At 40.6% G+C, this 26,114-nt stretch overlaps 1 protein-coding gene across 1 annotated transcript in view; it reads right to left on the bottom strand.

Annotated features, from left to right (window-relative positions):
* JAG1 (jagged canonical Notch ligand 1) overlaps positions 1-26,114 on the bottom strand; it is an 80,121-nt gene that overhangs the window by 15,316 nt on the left and 38,691 nt on the right. Inside the window, exons 4-17 of the mRNA XM_040351301.1 lie at positions 24,312-24,566; positions 22,552-22,612; positions 14,928-15,058; positions 13,418-13,537; positions 12,507-12,620; positions 12,201-12,314; positions 8,612-8,725; positions 7,218-7,264; positions 5,366-5,539; positions 4,727-4,877; positions 3,031-3,195; positions 2,322-2,435; positions 1,559-1,672; positions 1,357-1,470 (exon numbers count right to left, since the gene is read on the bottom strand). Of these exons, the coding sequence (XP_040207235.1) occupies positions 1,357-1,470; positions 1,559-1,672; positions 2,322-2,435; positions 3,031-3,195; positions 4,727-4,877; positions 5,366-5,539; positions 7,218-7,264; positions 8,612-8,725; positions 12,201-12,314; positions 12,507-12,620; positions 13,418-13,537; positions 14,928-15,058; positions 22,552-22,612; positions 24,312-24,566 (1,788 nt within the window). The remainder of the gene's footprint in view (positions 1-1,356; positions 1,471-1,558; positions 1,673-2,321; positions 2,436-3,030; positions 3,196-4,726; positions 4,878-5,365; positions 5,540-7,217; positions 7,265-8,611; positions 8,726-12,200; positions 12,315-12,506; positions 12,621-13,417; positions 13,538-14,927; positions 15,059-22,551; positions 22,613-24,311; positions 24,567-26,114) is intronic.

Genomic DNA, 26,114 nt, shown 5'->3' with positions numbered 1-26,114 from the left:
TACACTTGAAAATGAGGGGGATGGCAAAACAAAATGCGTTTTTGGGAGGGGGTAGGGAAAGAAGTCAGAACTTCACGTTCTCAACCAACATGGACTATTTTTAATCCTCATGCTGCCAGCATTAGTGAGTAGATAGGAAGGTATATTATATTTACAATACTTTTTATTTCATTTCTTCAGTGGTTTCCATGCCTAGGCAAGTTATGTCATCCATCCATCCCAGGAGTCTTTAGGAGGGGAGGAACTGGAAGGGTTTTCTCAGCTAATCACATGCGCCTGCATGTGTGCCTGAGCTAAGAGCAGGAGGATTCCAGGAAGTAAATGCTACATGAATCTGCCCTTACTCAAGATGGCCACAACCATAAATGCTAGGTGGTGTTTTTCCCAGCAAAATAAAGCATGGAGACATGGATGGATGGGCACGTTTGCTTTGGGAATTAAAAATGAATTAAATAGTGTCTTATGAATTCTATTTTTATTATATCATACTGATGCTTGATTTCAATTAGTCTTTTCGTCCATATCCCTATACTTCCCTCTCACCTCCTCCCCCTCCATTTTTCCTTTTTTTTTTTCTCTCCCCTTTGCCTTCTCAGGCTACATATCTATATGTTGAGTGATCTTTTTAGTTTAATGATTATATAATATCTATGAATCTTATTGCTATCAATATCTTCTGTTATGCAATATGAATCTATTGTATCAAATTACATTTCTGTCTTTGATAAGAACAATAAAATATTTGAAACAAAAAAATGAATTAAATAGTGTTTTTGGGTGCTCAGACACAGTGTAGTTCCACTTTAAGCACTGCCGCCAAAGCAAGCCTAGCCTTTACTCTCCGACCACCTAACCCAGGGATTCATTCAGTCCCCTCAATATTCTGTGTGAGCTTTGACTTTCAGAAAGTCAAAACTTGCAAATATAAGCAACCTCCACCACATGACAGCACTCATTCCTGGTCACTGAGATGCCAAGTGCTAAAAAGGTGGGATTATTTATATATAAATAATTTATTACATGGGTCTTCAAACTACGGCCCACCAGCTGTTCAGGAACTACAATTCCCATCATGCCTAGTCATGTCTGAATGTCAGTGTGTTACAATGCCTCATGGGAAGTGTAGGTCTACAACAGCTAGAGGGCCGTAGTTTGAGGATCCCTAATTGAGAGAGAGAGAATATATATATATATATATATATATATATATATATATATATATATATATATATATATATATATATATATATATATAATATAATATATTTTTTTTTAAACAGGTTTACTGTATATCTAGAAAAATCAGGAAAAAAAAAAAAAAAACACATTTAGGAAGCCTTAACTACAGACACTTACCAATGTTACAAGTGGTGCCTTCCCATGCAGGAGAACACATGCACTTAAATGTATCCCCCTGGTCATAGCAGGTGCCCCCATTGTTGCAGGTGTTCTCATCGCACTGGCTGTCCTCTGCAAGAACCAGAATATGGTTATCGGGATGAGCACTCAACACAGCAAAGTTTTAGCTCCAGTTACAAACACACACGCACACACTTACGGGAGTGGCAGGTCTTTCCTTTCCACCCATTCTTGCATTCACAGTAGAAATCATTAACCAAGTCCCGACAAGTACCTCCATTGTGGCAAGAATTTTTACTGCAGTTATTTATGTCTAAAACAACAGCAACAAAACACGGCACATGGTGAGATACAAAACATGAAGACTGCCGACATCAGCATCACAGCAAGTAAAGTTTGTTCTATTTATTTATACAGCGATGACAAATTCTGCACTCTTTACAGAGAGCCTCAGAACAAACCCTTAAAAGAATGTCCCTTCCACAGTAAAGCTGGCAATACATTGCTCAGATCTTGACCAGCTTAGCCAGAATTCAAGCAGTGTACTACGGCTCTGCCAGGACTGCCCTTTTGTTCAATTGACTTGTCGAAGGAGCATATCCTCAATGGTAATATTTTATTACAGGTACTTCTATAGAGCGTCAATATGCACAGCACCTTACATATATAAATTTTGTACATTTACAACATTCGTTTAAATGGACCGTTTCTATTGAAATCTGACTTATTACAAATGGCCCATGCAGCATCGTCCTTGAAGCATTTAGCTACAGGACTCCTAAAAAACAGAATTGTTCGGAATGGTCAGTTCAACCCATAGCCATGTATTAAGCCTATTCGTTGCATTTAGCATTAATGGTCATTTAACACTCATTGCATAATTTGGTAATTAGTGCTGACTAATCAATCTTACTGTGGATTAACAGTATAACATCCCAATCCAGATAAGCAAATAAACTCACCTATTTCGCAGTAGGTTCCCTCCCATCCTTCACTACAAATACACTTGTAGGAGTTCACCCCATCGATGCATGTTCCTCCATTCTTACATGGGCTGCTTTCACAGTCATTGATGTCTACAAGAACAAGTAGATCAATTAGGCACAACACAGAATACATAACATTTTCAAGAACTGCTGCAGGCAACAAAACAGTGGTAGTAACAATATTAAGAGGGGTATGCAATAATAACCAATGACAAATCTGAAATCATCATCAGTCCCTGCCCTGAAGGCGCTTACAATCTAAGGTCTAACTCACATTCACAAGCTAGGGCCTGTTTAGACAGGAGCTAATTAACCTGACGGGTGGTCTTTGGAGTGTAGAAGGAAACCAGAGTACCTGGAGGAAACCCACACAGGCACAGGGAGAACATGCGGGCAAACTCCAGGCAGGTAGTGTCATTTTGGGATTCAAACCAACGACCTAGTACTGCCAGGCAAAAGTGCTAACCCCTTAGCCACCTTGCTGCCAGCTAATAAAAATAAGCAATACCAAGTGGTTGACTAAATGCATTGGGCATGTTAGTAGGTCACGGTTTGCAATGAAAGGGTTACCCGAGTATAGCCTGGGACTTTGCCTCAGTAACACATAAAAAGCATGCGTTTCTTGTACTCTGCAATCACAAGGGTATACTTTGAAACAAGGGATTAAGAATGGTGGACCACTTACTTTCATGACAGTATGCGCCAGTGAAGCCCTTGTTGCACTCGCAGGTGAATTTGCCTCCAGGTTGGCTCTTGCATTTGCCATGTGGTCCACAAACATTGGAGGAAATGTACCTCACACCCTCCGGGGTATTGTTGGAAGCCACTGCAACTGTACAGCTGTCAATCACTGAAAGTGGGGAGAAGACCAGAAAGAGAATCATTAATTATTTTATTTTTATAAAAACACCACAATGCATATTTTCAAAAGTTGCCCACCCTTAAAGATATGGCTTATTTTACTAAAGTCTTATATGCCAACTTAGTTATTTAACAGTCATATGAGACTAGAATGTTTATAGACATAAAGTCTACAGCTTAATCACGTCAAGCATAAATTTGTATAACTGAAGGCAATTTTTTTTTGTTTTGGATAGGAGTGGAAAGGGATCAGAACCCATCAGGTCTTTATTGCTGTCTGTGCCCTCTTAAAGGGGTTGTAAAGGTTTGTTTTTTATTTTCTAAATAGGTTCCTTTAAGCTAGTGCATTGTTGGTTCACTTACCTTTTCCTTCGATTTCCCTTCTAAATGATTTTTTTTCTTTGACTGAATTTCTCACTTCCTGTTTCTCCTCAGTAAGCTTTCCACCATCATCCGAGCGGTGGTAAGTCAGCCAGAACAGCTTACCGAGAAGGAACAGGAAGTGAGAAATTCAGACAAAGAAAACAAAAAAATATAGAAGGGAAATCGAAGGAAAAAAGGTAAGTGAACCAATGCACTAGCTTAAAGAAACCTATTTAGAAAATTCCCCCCATCTGTCCTGATTATTGAAACCCAAATTTTGGGTTGCTTCCAGAAAGGCAATAGAGGGCTAAATCTTCCAATGGGAAGACCTGGTGACCTGGGGGCGGGGGAGGGCAAGGGTTTCCCTTAATTTGCAGAGATTTCCTCTGAAGAGTTCGTAAATCTCCCCAGTGGGACACAGATTGCAAAACTGACAGGAGCTATAACCCTCCCTTACTTTATCCAACATAAAAAAGTTCTACATTAAGACAACATGCACTAACCCACAGCAACCAATGTTCACCTATCACTGATCGTAGTAATCCGACTGGTTGTTATGGATTTCTGCACACATTTCAATGCCTTGCTTACAGAAGCCCAAAAAAAAACAAAAAAACACTAAAATGGTCAACCAATATGCAATAAAAACGTGAAAGTGATTTTTTTTTTTTTGTGTGTTAAGAAATTGTAGGCAGTTTTTTTCTACAGTTATCTGCAAAAAAAAAAAATGTTTAATATGATTTCTAGGTCTTTTCATTAAAAGTTGAATGCTCCTTATCAATGTCAAGCTGTGGAGGAGCTGCCAAACGTGGAAAATACCTTAATGCATCATTGTGAGATCATGCGTGGTTGTATAAGCAAGTCATTTTTACAATAAACGTTTAATATTTTTTTATTATATAATCTTGAATTTTTTCCCCCACTTACTTAAGCCCAAAATAACTCATAAAATGCAGCACACACCTAATTGTCGCTGCTCGCTTGACCTCCGCTCCTCCACCAAAACCTTGCAAACCTTACTGCACACTAATCACTTAACTAGCTGGGCACAGCTGGATTTTATTATCACCCTGTGTGGTTCACCAGCGCTTTCACAGTCGCTGCACCCATGAGTGTTTGCCGAGAGACCGGCATGCGTCAAGCAGCGGCACACATACCTTCGCAGGGAGTAGTGCGGCAGTGATCTTTTAATTGCGAGCAGTTCTTTCCTTCGTAGTCCTCGGAGCAGTTACAGAAGTAATCGGTGGCGAGATTAAAGCACTGGGCTCCGTTCTGGCAAGGGTTGGGCTTGCAGTAATCTATGTCCAACTGTAAATGTTGGAGGGGAAAGCAGAAGAAAAAAAAAAAAACAAAGGTTTTATTATTACCCTATTCAATGCTAAAGAGTACAGAGACTCTGGAATCTGACCTTTTCATCTAGCTGCCTCCATTAATTTTACTTAAAGCAGAATGCACAGCTCTGCAATGCCTAGATCTAAGTAGACACATCAGGATATAAACCAGTCACCAAAGGCCAGCGAGGAACATATAACAAAACTTTAACACGAAAACATTTGTGATCTGTTTAACGTGATGGATTTGATTTCTCTGGCTCACCCTCCACCCCCCCTCGCCCCCCTTTCCCAGACCAACACTTTATTGGCAGACAGCTGTAAGGAGTATGACTATATAGCAAGCCTCACTGAACATAAGGTATTTAGTGTACAAATCATTAGAAAAAAAAGAGGGAGGGGTATGGGGGGGGGGCTGTTGGTCTTAGAACAATCCAGGAAGGTTTGCATTTCACCAGTGCTCACCTGACAGAGGTTTCCAGAGAAACCAGCGGGACAGAGACATTGAAATCCATTGATTTCATCCTGGCAGTGACCCCCATTCATACAAGGGTTGCTGGCACATTCATTGACGTCTTTCTCACAACGCTCCCCTGCATAGCCGGGCGGACAGATACAGCGAAAACCATTAACCAAGTCCTGCAGTTGACAAAAAGTTGAAACAAAAGGAACGCTGTTTACTTAAAATCAACAATAACGTTCAAAAGAGAAAAAGTAGGCATAAACATCCGCAAAGCCACAAAAAGTAATATAAAGCCGTGGTCTTCCCTCCATTAAATAAAATAAATCAGATATAGAGAAATATATATATATATATATATATATATATATATATATATATATATATATATATATATATATATATATATATTTTTTTTAAGGTGTATGTATGTACACACACAAATTTATATATATATATATATATATATATATATATATATATATATATATATATATATATATATATATATATATATATATATATATATATATATATATATATATAAAACTTTTTTTTCTTCAAGATGATATCTATCTATAACTCCACCGTGCAGCTCATTTTGCACAGTGTGACCCCCGATCATATAGTCTTCTGGGTTCCCCCGGCGGCTCCTCCTCGCATCGGTCAACCCTCTGGGAGAAGCACTCTCCCTGGGGGTTACCTTGCGGGCACGCTTCCGAGTCCAGCATTTGCGTCTATAGGACACAGAATGCTAGACTCGGCCCCCACCCCCCTGCATCATTGGATTTAATTGACAGCAGTGGGAGCCAATGGCTGTGCTGCCATCAATCTATTCAAATCAAAAGCTGAGAACCCCCGGGCAGAGAGCTAGAGTGCTCTGTCAGAAGTTTATCCACCTTAATACATAGGATGAATTAAGGTGAAAAAACACGAGGGTTTACAACCCCTTTAAGCCACAGCCCACATAAAACACTCAAAGGCTAAATCCATCTTTTGCCCCATGTTATGCCCGGATTTAGGGTAATGAATGGTTCCCAATTCTCAGTACCTTGCACAGCCATTACAATAGGATCAGGACATATTAAGCTTACTTACATTTCTTAAAAGTGAACCAGAAGAACAGAAAACAAAAAAAAAACACACAGCAGGTTGCCTGGTTGTATGCTGATCCTCTGCCATCAATACTTTGAGTTACTGACCCAGAGTAAGTGTGTAACATTTGAGGAATCTGCATACTGATTCTAGGACAGCAATGCAAAGTACTGGAATCAGAGGCAAAGTCATAGACTGTTCGTATCTCGACTGGATCAGCAGCAACCAGCCAAAATTCAACCCATTTATGGGCAGGCTGAATGTACCAAATTAAGCAAACAACTTGGGTACGACCAGCCTGCAGGATTTTACATGTGATCATAGCTAGCGGCTGGTATAGCCACTATCAGTAAATACTATCTTCTCCAGGCAGGGACGGCTTCCCCCACCGGCACAATACAATGGCTCGGCAGGAGGGATTCCCCGTCAACATGGTCTGTACCGATGGGGAAACCAGCAAATTTAATTTGCTCCGTGTATGGCCTGCATTACAGTTAAGGAGCTAGCATTTTAAAAAGGAGAAGGTAGAATCCAGTTTTAATGACAGGTTTGCTTTAACTGTAAGAGGTGAAGCCAGACTCCCTTGCTATATTCCATGAAGGATGAGCTGAGGGGTGTAGCTGTGAATTCCAGCTGAGATATCTTACTGGTGGATTCCCCAAGAGATAAAATAAGCCATTCAGGTGATTCAAGTCCCTGGCATCAACCAAAACGTATTCGCTTTAAATGAACACAAGGAAGAAAAATATATATTTCACATACCCTGCAAGTTCCCCCATGCTGGCACTGGTCGATGCAATCGTTGATATCTAGACGAGGGAGAGAACAGAAACTATATAAATACTACACAAAAGACACTTGAGATTGTGGATCATTTAAAACTATACGCACTTGAAATGATGCTGAAAAAAAAAAAAGAAAAACGTAAACCTCTATAACTGCAGTTAGATAGAGCTTTTGTTGAGTTTCCTGCATCCTTTCCTTTAGATAAGGTTATTTTAAAGGGTGGGGACCTTGAAGCAATTCTTCCAGGAGTTTGCTAAAAACTTCACATCATTGTTTTCGCCATGTTATCAGAACGTGACCATACTACAGACTAATAAGTTTGATAAAATTGTATATTTTCTTTCCAAGCAGACAACTCCCTTTTTCCTAAAATTATATCAACTGATTTAGATGTTCTAGTTTGAGAGGGAGGGGGCATTCGTCTTAAAATAGGTCTAGGTTAAATCGCGATGTTCCTCCTCTGTACAGAGGAAACCAATCTGCAATGGTAAGCAGTTAAGTCTACTGGCACAGCCATCATGCAAACTGCTTGCTGAACGGTGGCCCCCGGTTGGAACTTTTCCTATCCTGGATCCATTTACCTTGATCAGAAAAGGCACTATGAAATACCCATTTACATGGTTAGGAGGTGAACCGTTAAATGGACATGCCCTGGCTTATTTTAAAAGGTTTGCTCTGAGGACAAAAAGGTCTAGAGATCATGTGGAACTCATTAAGGCCAATTAGACCAGGTTTACACAGTTTTCAAGCAGCAGTTGTCTCAGCAAACCATTGAACACACAGCCCAAGCTGGCATGTAGACAAGTAAACGTCAATGGGAAGCATTGGCAAGGGTGACATTTCCTATGAGGATGACGGTTTATGCATTGCCGGTAGGAGGGGAAATGTCAGAAGAAAAATTTGTGAATGACTGTTCCCTATGATTTCTGGATATGCCGGTGAGATTTTTCCTTTAGTTTTTTGGGCAATTTGAGGATAGCCATTCTGACCATGAACCCATTTTTTGGTAAAGCCATTGGAGACAGACCTCATTGACAGAAGCTTGTGATAGTGTCTTATTGCTCCCTGGGCAGGCGAACTCCATCCGGATGATATTTATAAGTCATATATCAGCACATTCATTCAAGCAAGTGGATCCTGAAGAAGCAAGCTATAGATGAAACGCGTCAATCCACCTTGCCACTTTGGGAGAGATGAATACATAATCTCTGCTATAGTAGATATGGCGATTTCATGGTTGAGGAGTTTTAATGTTATAATAAAGCTAACATATCTATACATCAATGTTGTGGCACATTTAAAGTCCCATGCCCCACCAAGTTTTGCGGTAGGGTGGTTGAAGCAATAAGTCATTGGAAAGCTATACTTACTGATGTCGCAATTTTGACCAGTCCAGCCAGGGATGCAGTCGCAATAGTAGCTGCCAATGAGGTTTCTGCAAGAATTTGCATTCACACAGGGTTTGACTTCACACTCGTTTGCATCTTACAGAAAAAAAGAAAAGGAAATTGGTTAGTCGTCTAAACCTCAGATACTAGAAATAGCATTCAAGGTGTTACAAGACTACACTGGAAATGTGGCTAGGTTTTACAAGATTCTTCCGTCCAATAAAATAACCTGCAGCTTCATAGTCTGTCTGGTCCTTAATTCACAGTCAATCTTCAACCCAAGCGGTGAAGGCTTTAAAGTGGTTGTAAACCTCAGATATGAAATATTAACAAAGCATATTCCTCTATAGTGTGTATGGCTGGAGCTCCCCCCCCCCCATGTCACCAATTGGCAGTCTCAGCTCTCCATGTGTGCTCTGTGAAGGGGGTGTGTCACTTCCCTCCATTCAGTTCTCAGAGCTCTTCTGTGCTTTGCAGCGGGTATCTTCAGCTCTGTTTTATTCAGACAGCTCAGACAAGCTTTATAAATTATGGACTTTGATCGGATGTAGAGAAAAGAAGACTGCAGATGAATAGTTTCATCTCTGTGCATCACCTTAGGATAGTCACTTCACTGGGTATATTAAAGGGTTTACCACTTTTATGTAATCTTTGCCCCCCATGGGGAGATCCTACACTTCCTGTCCTGTAGGCACAAGAGTAAGTTAGCAGTAGTCCTAAAAAGGGATGGGCAATTTCAACCTGGACAGCGAAAATATGTATGCCTGTTCAACTACGTCCCCTATACTACTGTTCGAGAATTGTAGTGTTAGATTTCCATTTTTCCTTAAAGACACTGGTCACTAAAGCCTGGCATACGCCAAGTTTTTTTTCCCTACCCAGTGGGCTGAATAAACCCCCCCCCCCCCCAAAAAAAAAAAAAAAAACACTGAGGAGCTCCCTGGGCATTCTCTGAACTATGCAATGTTAGTACTGCGATCTTCCCGCTAAGCTATTGTGTTCTGACAGCCCCCCAGAACACACTGGTCAGCACTCACAACCATCGACTGCAAGCGCCGTTCGGCTGCTGGTGTTGAAGCATGCCCATTCAGGCTACTGTAGACATGGGCCGAATCATGGCTGGTTTCTATCGTCTGATATTCGGCCCATGTGTACCAGCCTTAAAAGGATAGTAAAGCACCCCCGTCACCGGTGCATGCACTCTAAAAGGTCCAGCATAATGTGGCGGACCTTCAGAGACTCATGCTGGAACCAAGGGCTCAGTCATTGTGGCTCCAGCCACTAACACCGCCGGAGCCCCCAAACCCAAAAGACCGGGGAAAGAAGTCAGCCCCCTTAGCGGTGACAATGCGGCGCTATAGGGCTTCATTCTAAGATAAGCATAAAAAAAAGCCTGTAAAGCAATTGCATAATGTGCTAGTTTGCATTGCATACTAGCATATTAGGATATGCTAGTATGTGATGCAAACTAGCACATTATGCTTTACAGGCTTTTTCTTTGTCAAACTGCTGTGGTTTTCTACCGCTTTAGGGCAAGTAAAAGTAAGCGTGAATTTCCCGAATTTGGAAAGGGGACAAGAAAGACCCGACAGAAAGTGATATAATGTGCTGCAGTGAAAAGGGTACTTTTGTTAGACCCGAGTCACTTCTACGAAAGGGTAAAGTCACCTCTTATGCATTAGCTGGGTAAATGCCCCAATAAGACAATGATGGTTCATTCTCATTCCAGCATCTTTGGCCAATGTAAGAATTTCAAGCTGCAATTTACTGTAATAACAGCTTAAAGCATACAGTTCAATATATGTACACACATATGGTTGGGGGTCTTCAACTTCTTCCCAAGTCCGTGAGAGGAAGAACATAACCCAAAAAACAAATAAGCTTTGTGCGTTTATTTTCCCAGCCCCATACATACATATAAGGCTCCAGTAATCCCAGGGCTTATTGTGTGCCTCCATCCTAATTTCCTATGAATATATGGAAGGATAACCTTTGAACCGGTTTCTTCCTAGCCTCAGCTACATAGAGAACAGAAACGTGCTCACATTTGCCTGGAAGGTGAGACTTAAACCAGCTCCTTTAATTTGCTGGTATTTGCCCGATTGCTCATTAAGAACAGCAAGAGGCAATTGAGCATTGCAGAGGGGAACTTCCTTCACTATTGTCAGCCAGATTAGAGAGTTTCATAAAGAATGCAGACAAGTCATTCTTCATGAGATCATCCACATTTTGGAACCCAGCTGTAAACTCCTTGGTCTGTGGGAGTTGACACGGCTGAAAAGATACAGCAACTTTCCCACAGGACCAAGCAGGGGAGAGCATAGGCTCATGTTAAATGCTTTTCCAGAGCGCGCTACTTAGTTTAAACATAATCATTAATGGTTCATGCTGGATCTCAACCTGCCATGGCTAGCGGCACTCTGTAACTAGAACCCCATCATTCCCATAGCACGGGGGTTAGTTTTATGGCCAATAAAAAGAGAAAAAAAAATATAAAAAATTCTGGGCTTGGAGGGAAATACAATAAAATAAAGCAACAAAGACAAATATAGCTATTCCATTAACATGTTAAAAAAACCATCAAAAGAAACTCTAGATTATATTGAAAATGTTAGTCATTTAAAATTTTTTGCAAGCAAAATAAAAAAAAACGTACAAACACCAACCAAAATGATTGGCTGACAAATAGCCAACGGGCAATTCTGCACAAAACTATGGAACAAAAATATGGAACCAAATAAAGTCATCAGCCTCTCCCAAGACTAAAATGGTGTATATGAGAATTTCCACTGGTGTTGGCAAATGTTTACAATGAGCAATTTGTGGGTCACAAGAGTGCACTTAGGCCAGCCATAGACTGTTCGAATCTCAGCCGGGTCATCAGGAACCTGCAGAGGTTCGAAACGTGTGTGGGCAGGCTAAATATACCAAGTTGATCGAGTGATTAACTTGGGTACAACCCAACCTTCTGGATTTACTTGTGATTATCGCTAGCAGCTGTTGTAGCCGCTAGCAATCACTGTCTCCTCCCGGCAGGGATGGCTTTCTTTCCCAGGAGGGATTCCCGTCAACACGCTCTTTGTTGATGGGGGAATTATGCAAATTTCCTGCAATCCACGGTTGCCGGAAAGAAATTTGTACCATCTATGGCCTGCATTACTTTTGCTCTACGGTGACCCCAAAGTCGGCTGACAGCAGGCAGAGCTGCTCAAAGCTATGGAAGGATCCGAACAATATTTGAGATCCACTCTGCCGTCTCTGCCTCCCTGTGTGCACCTGCAAGCCAAAGCCAGCTACACCTGCCCCTTCCCTGACGTTCCAGTAAGCACTGAATGAGCAGAGACTTACAGTCACTGCTCTCTGTACACTGAGCAGACCAAGAACTGATGGATCAGTAGTCAAGTGATCGCTCAGTTCATGGGCTTAGAGCCGACATGGAACAGCTGTACCATATTGGTCAGTATGGATGTTTTTTTTTTTATAAATCATACTTTAAATAAAAAAAAAGAGATCCTTTAAGTTAGAACTTTTAAGCGATCACATATACAGGACAGATAATTATAATCTTTACCTATTTGGCATGTTTTGCCAGTCCACTGGGAAGGGCAAATACATTTGAATCCATCAACCAGATCCTGGCAGGTTCCACCATGCCCACATGGGTTTGGCGCGCAGTCATCAATGTCTAAAGAGAAAGAAATTTGTAGATCAGATCTCTTAACAAGGCAGTGCAATGTGTTATACTGATGAGAGGAGCCCACGCTGACCAATTAGATTTTAGTTTTATAGTTTAGTTAATAAAATTCTAATGCGTTATGGGTTACCTCCCTGTCAACTAGTTCCATATTTAAATGATGCTCTATAACTGGATACATACTGCTGGTACAGGTTGGCCCGGTCCATCCAGGAGCACAATTGCATTCAAAGCCTCCCGTGGTCTCCATGCAGCTTCCACCATTGTGGCAAGGATCAGACAGACAGGCGTGTTCAGCTGTATTGAAAAGATTAGAGATTGCATTAATGACCTAAAAAAGTGACAGACATGCAACTAGAATTATAAGTGATGCTGGGAAAACAAGGGGGGGGGGGGGGTTTCCAACATGCAGACCACCTTGCTGCATAAGATGTGACCAGCGCTAATGCTCCTATATCTTATTCTCATTAACAGTGCTTGGTTTAACACAACTTCAAACAAGAAGGAAATAATCTTTCATGCTAAGCTGACCTGATCAATGTGCCATAGCTTAGATCAGCTTGAGTCTGAGCCAGGACTAACAGATTCCCATAGACTTAGAAGAAATCGGTGGAGGGGAAGGGGGGGGGGGGGGGGGCACAGCAGCAGTTAAACTACGCCAGTATCAGAGGGACAAACACAAGACTTAACACTTGCCATACAAAATGGAAAGTGTGGGGTTAAAGAGATAACTTTTTAATGGGATAAAGAGCAAGTTTTCAAGACTCTGGGTCTCAGGAACAGTCATGCCTTTTGCCCGTAAATATGTGAACTATGGAGGTAGCTAATCATTGCAAACAGCCTCCCCTGTCATGTCGGATGAAAGACTTGTAACTTATAGCAACGACATTCAATTCAAAGTCTAGACAAGTGAAATAGCTCCTGAAGTTAGCACGTTATTAATAAAAAAAAAATATATAAATTGTGTGTGTATATAACACACACACCACAACTACTTAAAAACTTTTTCTCTTCTATATAGACATACATTGACTGTGCCAAGTGCACAATTAACACTCGCATTGACAGACACCGATACACTCTTCAAAACTGACCTATTTCACAGTTTTGCCCCGAGTAACCCTCCGGACAGGAACACTGGTATTTGTCAGGGCCGGTGTTGCTGCAGGTTCCTCCATTTAGACAAGGCTGATATGTTCCACAGGAGTTCAAATCTGCCAAAAAAAAAGAGGACAGGACACTCAGAAAAAAGACGTATTTCAATCATTTCTAAACACCAGTTTATAATTTTATATATATATATATATATTTTATATATATATATATATATATATATATATATATATATATATATATATATATATTCACGTTTTTATAATTTGAGGCCCTAGTACACAAGACTTTTAGGCCTCGTTCACACAGAGCATACTAAAACATACACCTGTACAATGCCGTGTTAACCCATACGGGGATGCACAGGGGTTCCATGCATCCCTGTGCAGGCAAGCCCCATTGATGTCACTTAGGACGCAACGGCTGCATGGACATAGTCGCTGCTCCCAATTTGACACAAGTGTGGGTGCATGACCCAAACTCAAACGAATGCCGAATTGGGTCCAAGCAGCCGCTGCGTCCCAATTGATATTAGTGGGACTGCCTGCACATGGATGCATGGAACACCAGTGCATTCCCGTGTACATAAACACTGCCCTTGTACAGGTGTATTGCTTTAGTACGCCTATCTAAATGAGGCACATTAAACTTACAAGATTTAAACTGGGTTTTAACCCAAGCTGGCCAAAAAGTTGTGCCTTGGATGATCTCGATTTAGGAACTCATGTAAGTTACCCAATCAGTGTAAGGTTGGGTTCACACATGTGCGGTGCGAATCGAAGCTCAGTTTTCACAGCTAATTGACAAAAAAGTATTTGTTCAGCGTTTCATGTCAGTTCTTGATCAGTATCAGGTCAGGCTTGTATCCTGTTGACAACTGAACGACATGTGCGATTCAGAAAAGTTTACAAAGAAATCAATGGGCCCGAATTCACACGTGAGCCAGACTGCACTGCTCTGAAAACTGACGGCGCTTTTTTCCCCTCCAATTCACACTGAATCTGCACTCTAGCTGCACCGGACATATGTGAACAGGCAAAATAGAAAGCAATGTTCTTTCACGTGTTGAGAATTGGACGCGGTTCAAAACGCATGTGTGAACATAGCCTTAGCCTGTTACAATTAACCAATAATGCAACCAGCACTAGCCAACTGACCAACACAATAGGACTGGTACAGTCAAGGTGCTTCTCAACCTCAGTCCTCGAGTACCCCCAAGTTTTGGGAACTTCCCTTAGATAAAATAGCTCTTATCAATACCATGTCATTGATATTGATTTAAAGCAGCTGTGCAAAGTAAAAAAGGAAAAACATGGTCTGTTGGGGGTACTCAAGGACTGGAGGATGAGAACCACAGCTATAGGCAACACAGACATTCCTTTCTTCCAGATCTTGTACATCAACCCAGTAAATGATGGAATGTGATAAATAACACAACTTTACATAAGAAAAGGCTTTCCCCGAGTTGAGTCTGCTGTACGATTAGCATACCTTTGTCACAGAGCTGACCACCCCAATTCGTTTCACACAGACACTGCCATGGTTCAGTGCAAGTGCCATGGACACATCCTGGGTGAGGAATGCACTTGTCGCAGTACTGTCCCTGCCATCCATACTGGCATCTGCATTCGGGAAGAAAAGAAAAGGTTTACACAAATCGCCTTCGGCTCGTGAAGAAAAATGGAATACATTCCTTGAGTGTGTATTGGGCGTTTTCTTGTAAACAAACCTACCAGTAGTTTTGCCAAAGTCCCCAAGCCAATCTTTGCACAAAAGAATCACTGTTTTGAGAGACCCTGCATGGTGCCACTGAGCACAATAATACTCTATTCTACCATCATTCAAATGAGACAGGGAGGGTGGCTGTGCTCTACAAATCAATCTCTTGGCGATGTCAGACTGGACAATCAATTCTGCGTAAAAATAAAAAGTCCCACAGAACAATGAAAATTCTGCCTTCCTGTTGAAGCTTTCTTTTCCCCTCACAGCCTCTAAAGCGGGAGATGTACTGCACGCTTGTATGTGTTCACATTTTTTGGTGGGGGCCTCTTGTACAAGGACAGCGTTAAAAAGGCCACAAAAACACACTTTTATATAGTGCCTACGTATTCATCAGCGCACATCGAGTCATTCATGTCAAGGCCTGGCCAAGTGGAGCTTACAGTTGAACATCTCTACCACCCTTACAGATACTTGGCCAGTTTTGGTGTGGAAGAGAATGGCGTATATGTGGAGCCAAACCTTTTGTTTTTGTGAATTGTTAAATGAAACAAGACGTTGGGAGAAATCTTACAAAATGGAGGAAACATTTTCTGGTAACAAAATGTGCTAAACATTTCTTAATCTATCCAAAGACAGATAGATAAAAAAATAAAAAGAAGGAGTTTGGTTCTACATATATAAGGGCCACCAAGTATAGTCATGCTTAATCCAATGGTTTGAATTGCTGGATTTGAAAATCAGGAGTTTTGGCTTCACTCCCATTTTGATATGCTGAATATTTGTTCTAGGTCAATGACTCCAAAAATATTCAAACTATGGATATCCATGCACCCGGTATTTTCAGTAGGTTACACATACACTATATCTACATATTACGCAGTACAAGTTTCTTGATATATAAAAGCTTTAAAAAACATTTAAAAACATTTTTTAAGTAATATTTAAAAAATTGCGAGGATAAATATCGTCATAAAGCTCAATTATGTCCACCAATTTCAAAACTCAACCCAGGACCCAAACACTGCAAGAACAGTTCTATAATTAGGACACCCTGCTGCCACAGAAGCAAGCTAAATATATGGATATATAGAAGTTCAGGGCATTTTTTTTCTGCTACTAAAATTCCCCTCTAGGTTAGGCAATGGGGTGGAGTTACTAAAACTCAAGTGTACAAACCCTGCTGCAGCTCTGCATAGAAACCAATCAGCTTACAGGTGGTTTCTGAAAGCTTAATTGAACAAGCTGAACTTAGAAGCCAATTGGCTACCATGCACAGCTACACAAGATTTTGTATTCGCCCGGTTACAGAACTGAACTGAGTACAAAATCTGGTGCCACTGTGACTGGCAGCCAATCAGCTTGTTCAATTAAGCTTTGACAAAAAAAAAAAAAAAAATGGAATCTGATCGATTTCTCTGCAGAAGCGAGCCCGTGTTGCACTCTCCAGTTTTACTAAATCAACCCCTATGTGTCCGTGCATACATAGGGGCAGAAATCTGAACGTACCAAAATCACGTTCAGGAAAGTAGAATTTGGCCAGGGAAAAAAAAAACATCCGTCGTTTCTAAGCAAGCTTAAACACTAGGCACATTTAGCACTTGAGCATTAATTTCAACAGCCAGAATAAATACTATTCTGGCCAATAAAATGAACAAACGCCCAAACGCTTGATACACCTGAATGGGCCTGAAAAAGTGGGTTTAGGCGCGGTTTTAAGCAGGAGAAAAATCGATCAGAAGAGCCTAGTGTGCATGAGGCCTGAATTGAACGTAGAAGGGATATTTTTCAACACAAAGCTGATTATTTTCTAGTAGTCCCACATAAATCTACTGTCAATTGGTGGTTTTCAGGGTCTTTAGCCTAAAATGTCAGCCCACATAGTATAGAAGATAAAAGCAAAACTACATCAAATTCAATTTCCTGTAAATATGGGCACTTGTATATTTGTGAATGTTCTTGGAAAGTAACTCTGCTTTATGTTTAGTGATCCTTGTAAAAAAAAACCAAAAAAAAAAAAAACCTCAAACTGTTTGTATGTAAAATTGATTATATCCGCAAGAACGGAGGGAAAGCCGTCACGAAAAAAATAAGAAAATTATCAGAACCACATGAAGTAAGCATTGGAGATAGGAAACAGACACACGACTCTTAAAGGCCAGAGGGGGCTTCAATATTGCAGTGTGGATTCTAAAGCTAAACACTCCAAAAATGCCCAAGACCAAAACGTATCCCCTTGAAGCAGGCTTCAGAATTATAAAAATAAACCATTGGATAGAGGTCATTCAGACTTCAAATAAAGATCTGCCGCTGCAAATCCCAATCATGGGAAAGCTTGTATGTTCTAAAAGGAAGGAGGGGGGAAAAATGCAAGGCCATTTAACCCTCAGAGGCTTAGTTGCAGCACAGTTTAGGAACCAGTATCAAAGACAAATACACCAAGCTAAAAAATATCATACAAGTTTGCGAATGCACAATGAATGCAATCTTTAGACTAGCATCAGTCAACCTTTTTAACATGAAGGAACCCTTGAAATATCTTTCTGGTCTAAGGGAACCCCCTGCTAATTACTGTATCTACAGCTCTATACATTAGTGTGATAGTAAGTGAGAAGAATGCTCCTTACATTTCTGGTCAGTGGGAAAATAGTCCCCCTCTTACAGATGGCCAAAAGAGATCACAGGTAGGAACGTATCCAAGAAGCAGTCATAGCTCAATAACCCCTAGCTACCTCTGGAGGGATCTACGGAACCCTGGTTGCAAAAGGCTGCTTTAGACCATCTCTAGCCAACAAGGCAAAAAAGAACCAATGTTAACCAAGCACATATACTACATTATGTCCGAAACTTGGCTTAACAGAGAGAAATGTTTTATCCCTTGCAACCTGCTGAGGGGTCTTATTAATTAGTGGCATTGACGGATGAGCGTTTGAAATTGTGTGGGCCTGCAAAATTACAGGTTTAAGAAACTAGGATCTAAAACACTTTTGAATCTTACATTTTTTTATTCAAGAGTTCTTGGGTGTAGCAACAATAGCCACCAATCAGAAATTTTAGCGCTGGTCTAAGGGGGCAAGAAGATTGGATTGGTTGACAGGGAGAAATCATAGGTCACATGCTACTGAGGACTAAAGCTGGCCATACATGGCTCAGTCTTTCGGCAGCCAGCCGGCTGAACGAAAAAAAGACCAAGTCAAATTTCTCATCCACATACTCGAGGTAGATGGGAAAAGACTCCCTGCTGTGTCATTGTATTCTGACTGACTGCAACCGCTGATCTACGCAAAATTTTCTAGCAGGACTGTTTATGAACAGTTGACCAACAGAACGGGAATAGACATAAATGTTTTACAATTCAGCTGGTTCCTGCCGAACCAGTTTAATTTCAGTCCATGTATGGCCAGCCTAATATTTTGGGTACAATGGGTGTTTGAGAGAAAGTCCATTGAGGGACACAGGAATTCTTGAACATATGGGATATATGCACATATGCAAGAAACACTGAATTCCAGCGCCCCTTTTTTTTTTTTTTTTTAAGATTCAGGATACTTTATTTTTTTTACACCAATACAAAAGTTGTGCAAATACCTTTGCCACTATAGTTTGGGAATCACCGACCATATGCGATTGTTTGCAGAGCATCTTTACGGTTTCTGTAGCTGCTCATTATAAAGTCTTTCACAGATATTAAAATGTTCAGTCCCAAGTACTGGATCAACCATTAAGAAAAAAATTAAATAAAAAAACACCCCAAATGGACCAGGCTGAACAGCTTCTTTTAAAGTATGCCAAAAAAAAAAACTATTTCTGTCATAGATGGTGGATTTAGACGAAGAACATACGAAAGAATGCATAGACTTTAGAACATCACGAGCCTTAAAGTAGAAATTTGCATCCATTAGAAGCATAAAAAGGCATTTGATAAGAGCAAACTGAGTACGTATATCAGCAAGGACTATTAATCAGAACAGAAGCTTTAGATATCGTTAGTCTTTTTATATAAAAACAGTGTCAAGGATCACAGCCAACTATGCTACATAAAGCAGCCAGAGGTTTAAATATGCCAGAAAATGCATTAATGTACAGCTTGTGTAAAACTACCTGGGCTTATTTTTACTTGGTTAATAGTGGCAGCTATAGGAATAAAGAATCAACCTGCTAATCTTTAACCAATAATCAGGGTCACAAATATACATGCCATGTATGTATGAAATATATTACGCTCATCTTAAATTGGGTCAAGGAGCAACCAGCAAAGTGCATCACCAAAATGCCAAGGAATCAAAATCCTCATCTACGATTGTTCTGTGCATACCAACCAAACTGACCCATTAAGTAGACCAATATATTATAATAAAAAAAATAAAAAAAGGAAGGAAGCCTTTTTCCGAATGCGTTAATCCATTCAATTTGCAGTGAATCTGAAGCCCTAAAACGTATTTTGAAAAAGTTTTAATTGCCGTATTGGAGGATTATAACCCAAGTCTCCCCCCCCCCCCCCCCCCCCCCATTTTCTATTGTGGCCATTTAAATCTTTACGCTCAGTCACTTGATGCTCAAAAAATGGTAACACCTATAAATGCTCAACGCAAGCATTTTTGTACCTGAAAATTTTTTTTGTCTGCCCTCCTCCCGCAAAACAAAAATGGAATGGGCTTGCACATATGTGCAAAAACACTTGCACGACTTTAAAATGCTTGTCCAAGTGTGCAAAAAAACAAACAAACACACACTTCCAAAAAGCTTGCATAAAAACTCGGCTTTAAATATACATTTGCTACTAAATCAGATCAATTTAAATTGCCAGGAAAAAAAAAAAAAAAACATAGTTGGTTGGGGGTGAGGCTATAAAACTGAATTGCTGCAGAATTTGCCCCGATTCCACCAAAGATATTTGCATACAGACAATTGCAGTAAGACGTGTAGAAAAAAAAGTGAAAGTCATTAGGGAGGTTACCACCCTGGTTTCTTGGTGTCTTCAAGAAACACATACCGCAACCATCAACATCTATCTCCATTATAAGCCTGTAATTTTGCTTTTCTTTATGATCCAACAACACAACTCCTATTGTTACGGCTTCTCAAAGACAAGCTACTTTTTTTTTGTTTTAATATGCTAATGGTGTGTGGGAAAGTTGCACCTTAAGCAAATATGAGCAGTAGTGCATGTCTGGGCATTGAGTGGGAGGTGAGATGTACAAAGAGAAAAGGCCTTAAAGTATAAAACAAAGCCCAAAACAAAGCCTGTTTCAGCAGGGTCCCAGCAAGGCAAGTTTAATTTGGGGACAAGTACAAAAATCATTAGCCTTGGTACCAACATCTAAGAAATGCCATGATCATAGCTATACTCTGCAGAGAGTAAAACTGTACCATGAGAAAATGGAGGCGGTCATTGCGGACCCTCCTAAATGCCAGGGTTGCTGGTGATTTTTTTTTAGCAGTAGACTGGAAAATGTACACCTCAGGCTCTGGTGGATCGTGATTGGAGAAGGTCAACAGACACATATGGGGCACAATGGCTGTAGTGAGACTGCTCTGGAACTGGGTGCCCCTATAAAACAGGTTATTTTCAAGTATAAAAGCTTGAAATATTGACCATTTCCAAAGAAAGAGCACCAGACTCATGAGCTGAGAGTCATGAGTCTGGTGCATACATTAGCTTATTTATATAGTCTTGCTGAACGAATATTTTTTAGATACTCCGCTCACTGGTCTAGCACTCTAGCAGATAGATTAGGAAGAACTCCTGACCCGAATACCAGTTCTAGGTAAGTTTCCCATTAAGTAAAAGACCAGCTTAACAACCAGGAAAATAGCATTGTTTGGCAATGACAGCCTACATGCCACCCACCAGATAGGCTGAGCTTTGAGCAGTGTAGCTGGTGGTTGAATCGCTTGCATCTTTTAGTGGTCTGGAAGACAGATCTCAGCACATAGGTCTGTCCACTCATGTCATACAAAATGGTGAAAGCCTGCCCAGACACAATGGAACAAAACCTAACATTTACAAAATGGCCAATTTAACTGGGGCAGCACAGTGGCCAAGTGGTTAGCACTTCCGCACTAGGGCACTACCTGCCTGGAGTTTACATGTTCTCCCTGTGCCTGCATAGGTTTCCTCCCACACTCCAAAGACATGCTGGTAGGTTACTTGGCCCTAGTATGCAAGCAAGTTGGGGACCTTAGATTGTAAGCTCCTTGAGGGCAGGGACTGATGTGAATTTATAATAAATATGTAAAGCACTGCGTAAAACTGACGGAACTATATAAAAGTACCTGTAATAAATAGGAAAAAAAAAAAAGCTGCCAAGCCATACAAAATTAGACTGCAAGAAAGGTAGATCTCAAGTTGAACTATGTTTCATAACCATTGCTACTCAGATCCCTCAAAGAGATCAACTCAATGGTCCATAAAGCAGTCACTGGACTACAAGTCCTAGGATGCATATCCCATGGTTTTCCAAATACAGTACCATAAAAAAAAAAAAAAAAAAACACACCACAAAAAATCAAAACATGAATCTCGCTATGTAGGTGCAGTTTATCTTTTGATGCCACATATACAATAGTGGTGTCACAAGGCTTTGACAGTTCTTTGCTTACAGTTTCCCAACATGAAGCCAGACAATGTTGTCTATGTGTAACTTACTGCCACTTTACTTAATATTTGGTACGGCTGTATGGCAAGCTTTTCCTCAGCACCCAGATCCTGATCCTCAACCTTAATTTGGTCACATGAATGGCATAAGCTATGGCATACGCATTTCATCTACATCAAGAGCCTGTGGCAAAGCATGCCAGCGATTCCCACGACTGATCTACATAAATCCTACCTGCCATTCTACTAGAATCCAATTTTGTAATTAAAAGCACATAATTTAAATACATTTTTCATATGACAGTTTTGTGTATACAGAGATTGGCTTTTACATGACCGGCTTCACGGTCGCCAGGACCTCAGCTTTAAACACAGAAATGACTAGATGAAAGAAAATCTTCAATTTCACATTGTCCCAATATTTTAATGATGAAATTGTTGGGGTATGTATAAAACCTGCTCTCCATTGTATCAGAGCCAGGACACAAACGACTTCAAAGCCCGACAACAAACAGTGTCTACTGACAAGATTCCATCTCAGCCATTAACCTCTCAGCACTCAAACGCTGGCTCACAAGAGCTAAAGGGACCCAGAGATTTCACTAATCCCATTCTAAAGAATGCCTCACTTTTTTGCCTATTGATAGACTTGGTGTAGGGGGGGGGGGGGGAATTGGAGAATGGAAAGTGTTAACCCTTGTAATACCTCACTGGCCAGCGATCCAACACACATTTATTTGAATACTAGAGGTTCCAAAAGTTCAAACTGTAAAACTTCAGAAGTTCTCAGCCACTTACCGGCAATCTCCAGGAATCTTACAGGTACCATGCTTTGGGCTACAGCCTTGACGACATATTGCTGAAAACAAATTTGATAATAAAAGTGCAAGCGTCAATGAAAGACCAAAAAGGGAGCAGATTTTAAGAAAAAAAGTGTCATGCTATAAGACCAAACAGCAAAACTATACAAACTATACCCGCTACTTAAATATACAGATTCCAGAGGTTACGACTCTGCTCATTCCTATGGAGGGGGTAGGTGTTTTGGTTCGACTACTGCCAATTAAATCTTCACATAGATGCATCCTTTATTTTTTGTGTACAGCTACCCTATGTCTTTTTAGTGCTCATTACCAGCACCCTGCTTGCATGCCCTTATATTAGTCAGTACTTTATGTACCTTCTGAGATGGTCTAAATGCCATCGAAAGCGTAGACATCTCAATGTACACTGATTAAAATTAATAAGTCATAAAAGTATTCTTCTGCCAGAATGTTGGTAAAATGTGCACCTAGCTGGATGAGCAATATGTTACGCCTTGACTATTGAGGATTTGGCACCATTCTGGGCTTGCCAGGGAGCTAGTTCATTAAAACAAGTGCAAGCATCAACCTGCACTGGTCTGACATGGAATTTCCTTGTCTCCATAGGTTGTGTGGATTATATAAAAAATTTGATATATTTTTTTTTAGATTGCCCACTGTATTTATAGAATTGCAATGCACAACTATAGTACATTGCTGCAAAGTCTGGCTACGAAATGAAAAAAAAAAAAAAGCCAACGTCCAGCAAATACAAAATTACAGGAATATCGGACCTCTTCCACATTTAAAAAAAAAAAAAAAAAAAAGAAAAGATAATTATATTCTTTTTAAAAAGTCCATTGCAAGGGAGCTGCGGTGGCTCAACGCGATTGGCACTGCGCTGACAAGCCATTCACCTCTGCAGCTAGAGGTTCGGATCCCGGTCTCGGCTTCATGTGAATTGAGTTTGGTGGTCTCAGCCCGGCTCCCGGTGGGTGTGCTATGCAAGGTAAGCCTGTGCTTAGTACGCCCACCCCCCTCCCACAAAACCACCACACCTACACATGCACTCTAAATTGGGTTAACACACGCACATTGACCACGCGGTCTCTAAAGAGAGGCGAAGGACTAATGGGGCTGGTTGAGCGGGCTAATCCTCTCACTCCCTTATAGGGAGTCCCTCTGCCCCGTTGGGCTTCAAAGCGGAGCAGGTAGGGCGGGCTGTGTGGGAGGACCCCCTCACACACCCGCCATTGCCACCCGGGGCATGGAGAAAGGTGGCAGATTGCCTCTGGGGGAGGCCTGCCTACTCCCAACTCCTGCAGTCCGGCTCCTCTCTCGAGTACATGCACAAAATACACTTTAAAAAAAAAAAAAAAAAAAAAAAAGTCCATTGCATGCCTTTAAATTTGGAACTAGAAGACCCAGCACAGCCTTCCCTGTCATGCTGGAACTTGGCATTTTTCAAAAGAATGAGAGAAATGCAGCTTGCCTGGAGAACCCCAAGAGATCATAAAATGGTATTTGTTACAGCACAGTTGGAAATCATTTTGTCTTCTGTTCCAAGAAGCAGCCTCCTCAAGAAAGGGTGTGTGCACAATAAAATAAATTCCTTTTAGGGCCCGAAACAATACTCAGTTTAAAGAAGACTACAGCTTTACAAAATATACGAAGAGCACAATTTTGTTATATTGAAAATGTATTTGCTTGACATAGAAGAAAACTGTGGGTTGTATGAACTAAAGAAGCCATTACCTTTGTTACATTCGGGTCCCATCCAGCCTTCCATGCAGGTTTTGTTGCCATTCTGATCGCAGGCATAATGTCCAAAGAAATCATCTCTTGGTCGACATAGTTTGTTGCAGCCAAAGCCATAATAATGCTCGTCGCAGATTACTCGGACTTGATACTCAAAATGGGACATCCCGGCATTTTGCTTTAATATTTGCCATTGACGATTAGGGTTGATCATACCAGAGTGGAGGGCTTTGTCTATAATGTCATCAGGATCTAGTTGAGAAAAATAAAAAAGTTAGTTTATTTTACATCAAAGATTTGCCAATAATCTCAGTCAACCATTACAAATAAAATTTAAATCCAAACGGCCAAGGCCACCCAGATAGATATTTAAAAAAAGTCAAAAGTAGAAACCAGCAGGTTGACACATCTAGGAGATTCTCCAGAACCAAATTCTTCCCATCAGAACAGGACTGGGAGCTCTGATGGGACCATTATGGAGCCAAGTGAAGGTCACACTTCTCAGTCTTTCTGTAGTCATTAACCAGTATAAAACAGTGGAGGGTGCGACACCCCTCTGTCCAAAAAATATCCCCTCATTAATCTAAGTCTTTGCAAAAAATATGAAATATCATTGGGCTTGACCATAACCAATTAAAAATGGTCAAACGTTGCAAAATAGGGGGGAAAACGCTTAGCAACTTGCCTACCTTTATAAATCTAGTTTGCCTAAAATATATTGAATTTTAAATACACGCTCCTCTAAAATAGGAAGCACATTTTAAAGATTGATAAACATTCTACCAGGAAAAAAGTCAGCTCAGAGTGACAACTGCAGCCAACGCTCAGCAAAAAACACCAACAGAAAACTTAACGTGAACTACCGGCATGGATGTGCCAAGACACACAACCTGTCCTTTTCAAAACACGCGTCTACTTAACACTGTAACCTGGAATAATATTTCACAGCAACCCGGAATATGGTATATATCTGTGGTATTTCGCTCTGTACCTTGGGCCTTATGACTTAAACGATCTGACACTGCCTTACGACCTGCAGCAAGCCCTGCTTTGACTGCAAAGTGAAGAATGATCAGCACAGGAGAACAGCATTTAGCATAGCAAACAAGAAACCGAGTGCCTCGTATAACAAATACACTTAATGACATAAGCGCAGAACCGAGGTGAAAAAAGGAATATGAAGCTACGATCAGTCAGAGCAGTTGATGCTTAAACCCAAGCTTGCGACTATCTTTTCCTAGAATTGCCACAAACAACCCAGTCCTATCCCAAGGTTAATTGACAGCCTACGGCAATGAATTGGGCAGGGAGTCTTCTGAAATGCACATAAGGTTTGATGCAGAAGTAGAATTTCTCTTGATGGTCAAACATTTATATGAAATGGGGGTCACAGGCAAACATTACATTTCTTCTGTGTATACCAAAAATTGAATGCTAAAATTTGAACCATTGTCATGGTAAGCAAATACATTTAAGGGTTTTCTAATATAAATTTGTGGAGTCATTGAATGTACCATTGGCATTGTAATCAAATAAACTTAGGGATTTTTTTAATGAAATTTGTGGAGTCAAAATTTCCTGATAAAGGTTTTTCAGAATTTCCATTGCGTTTTTCCATCCAAAAGAAATTCTACCCGTATATGGCTAAGCCTTAAGCTTCGTTCCCAGTTCACGCAATGTTATATCCCCATGACCAATAGTGTCACTTAACTCTGCTACAAGACAGCCCCTCAAGACTAAAAGTTTAAAAGATTTATACATCTCCAGAAAGACAGACAAGTCTGTAAAAGGCATTCGTCC

Source organism: Rana temporaria, chromosome 4 (genome assembly GCF_905171775.1).
Source record: "Rana temporaria chromosome 4, aRanTem1.1, whole genome shotgun sequence".
Classification (NCBI taxonomy): domain Eukaryota; kingdom Metazoa; phylum Chordata; class Amphibia; order Anura; family Ranidae; genus Rana; species Rana temporaria.
Note: the sequence above shows the minus strand (reverse complement) of the source record. Positions and strands in the feature narration are given on the sequence as shown.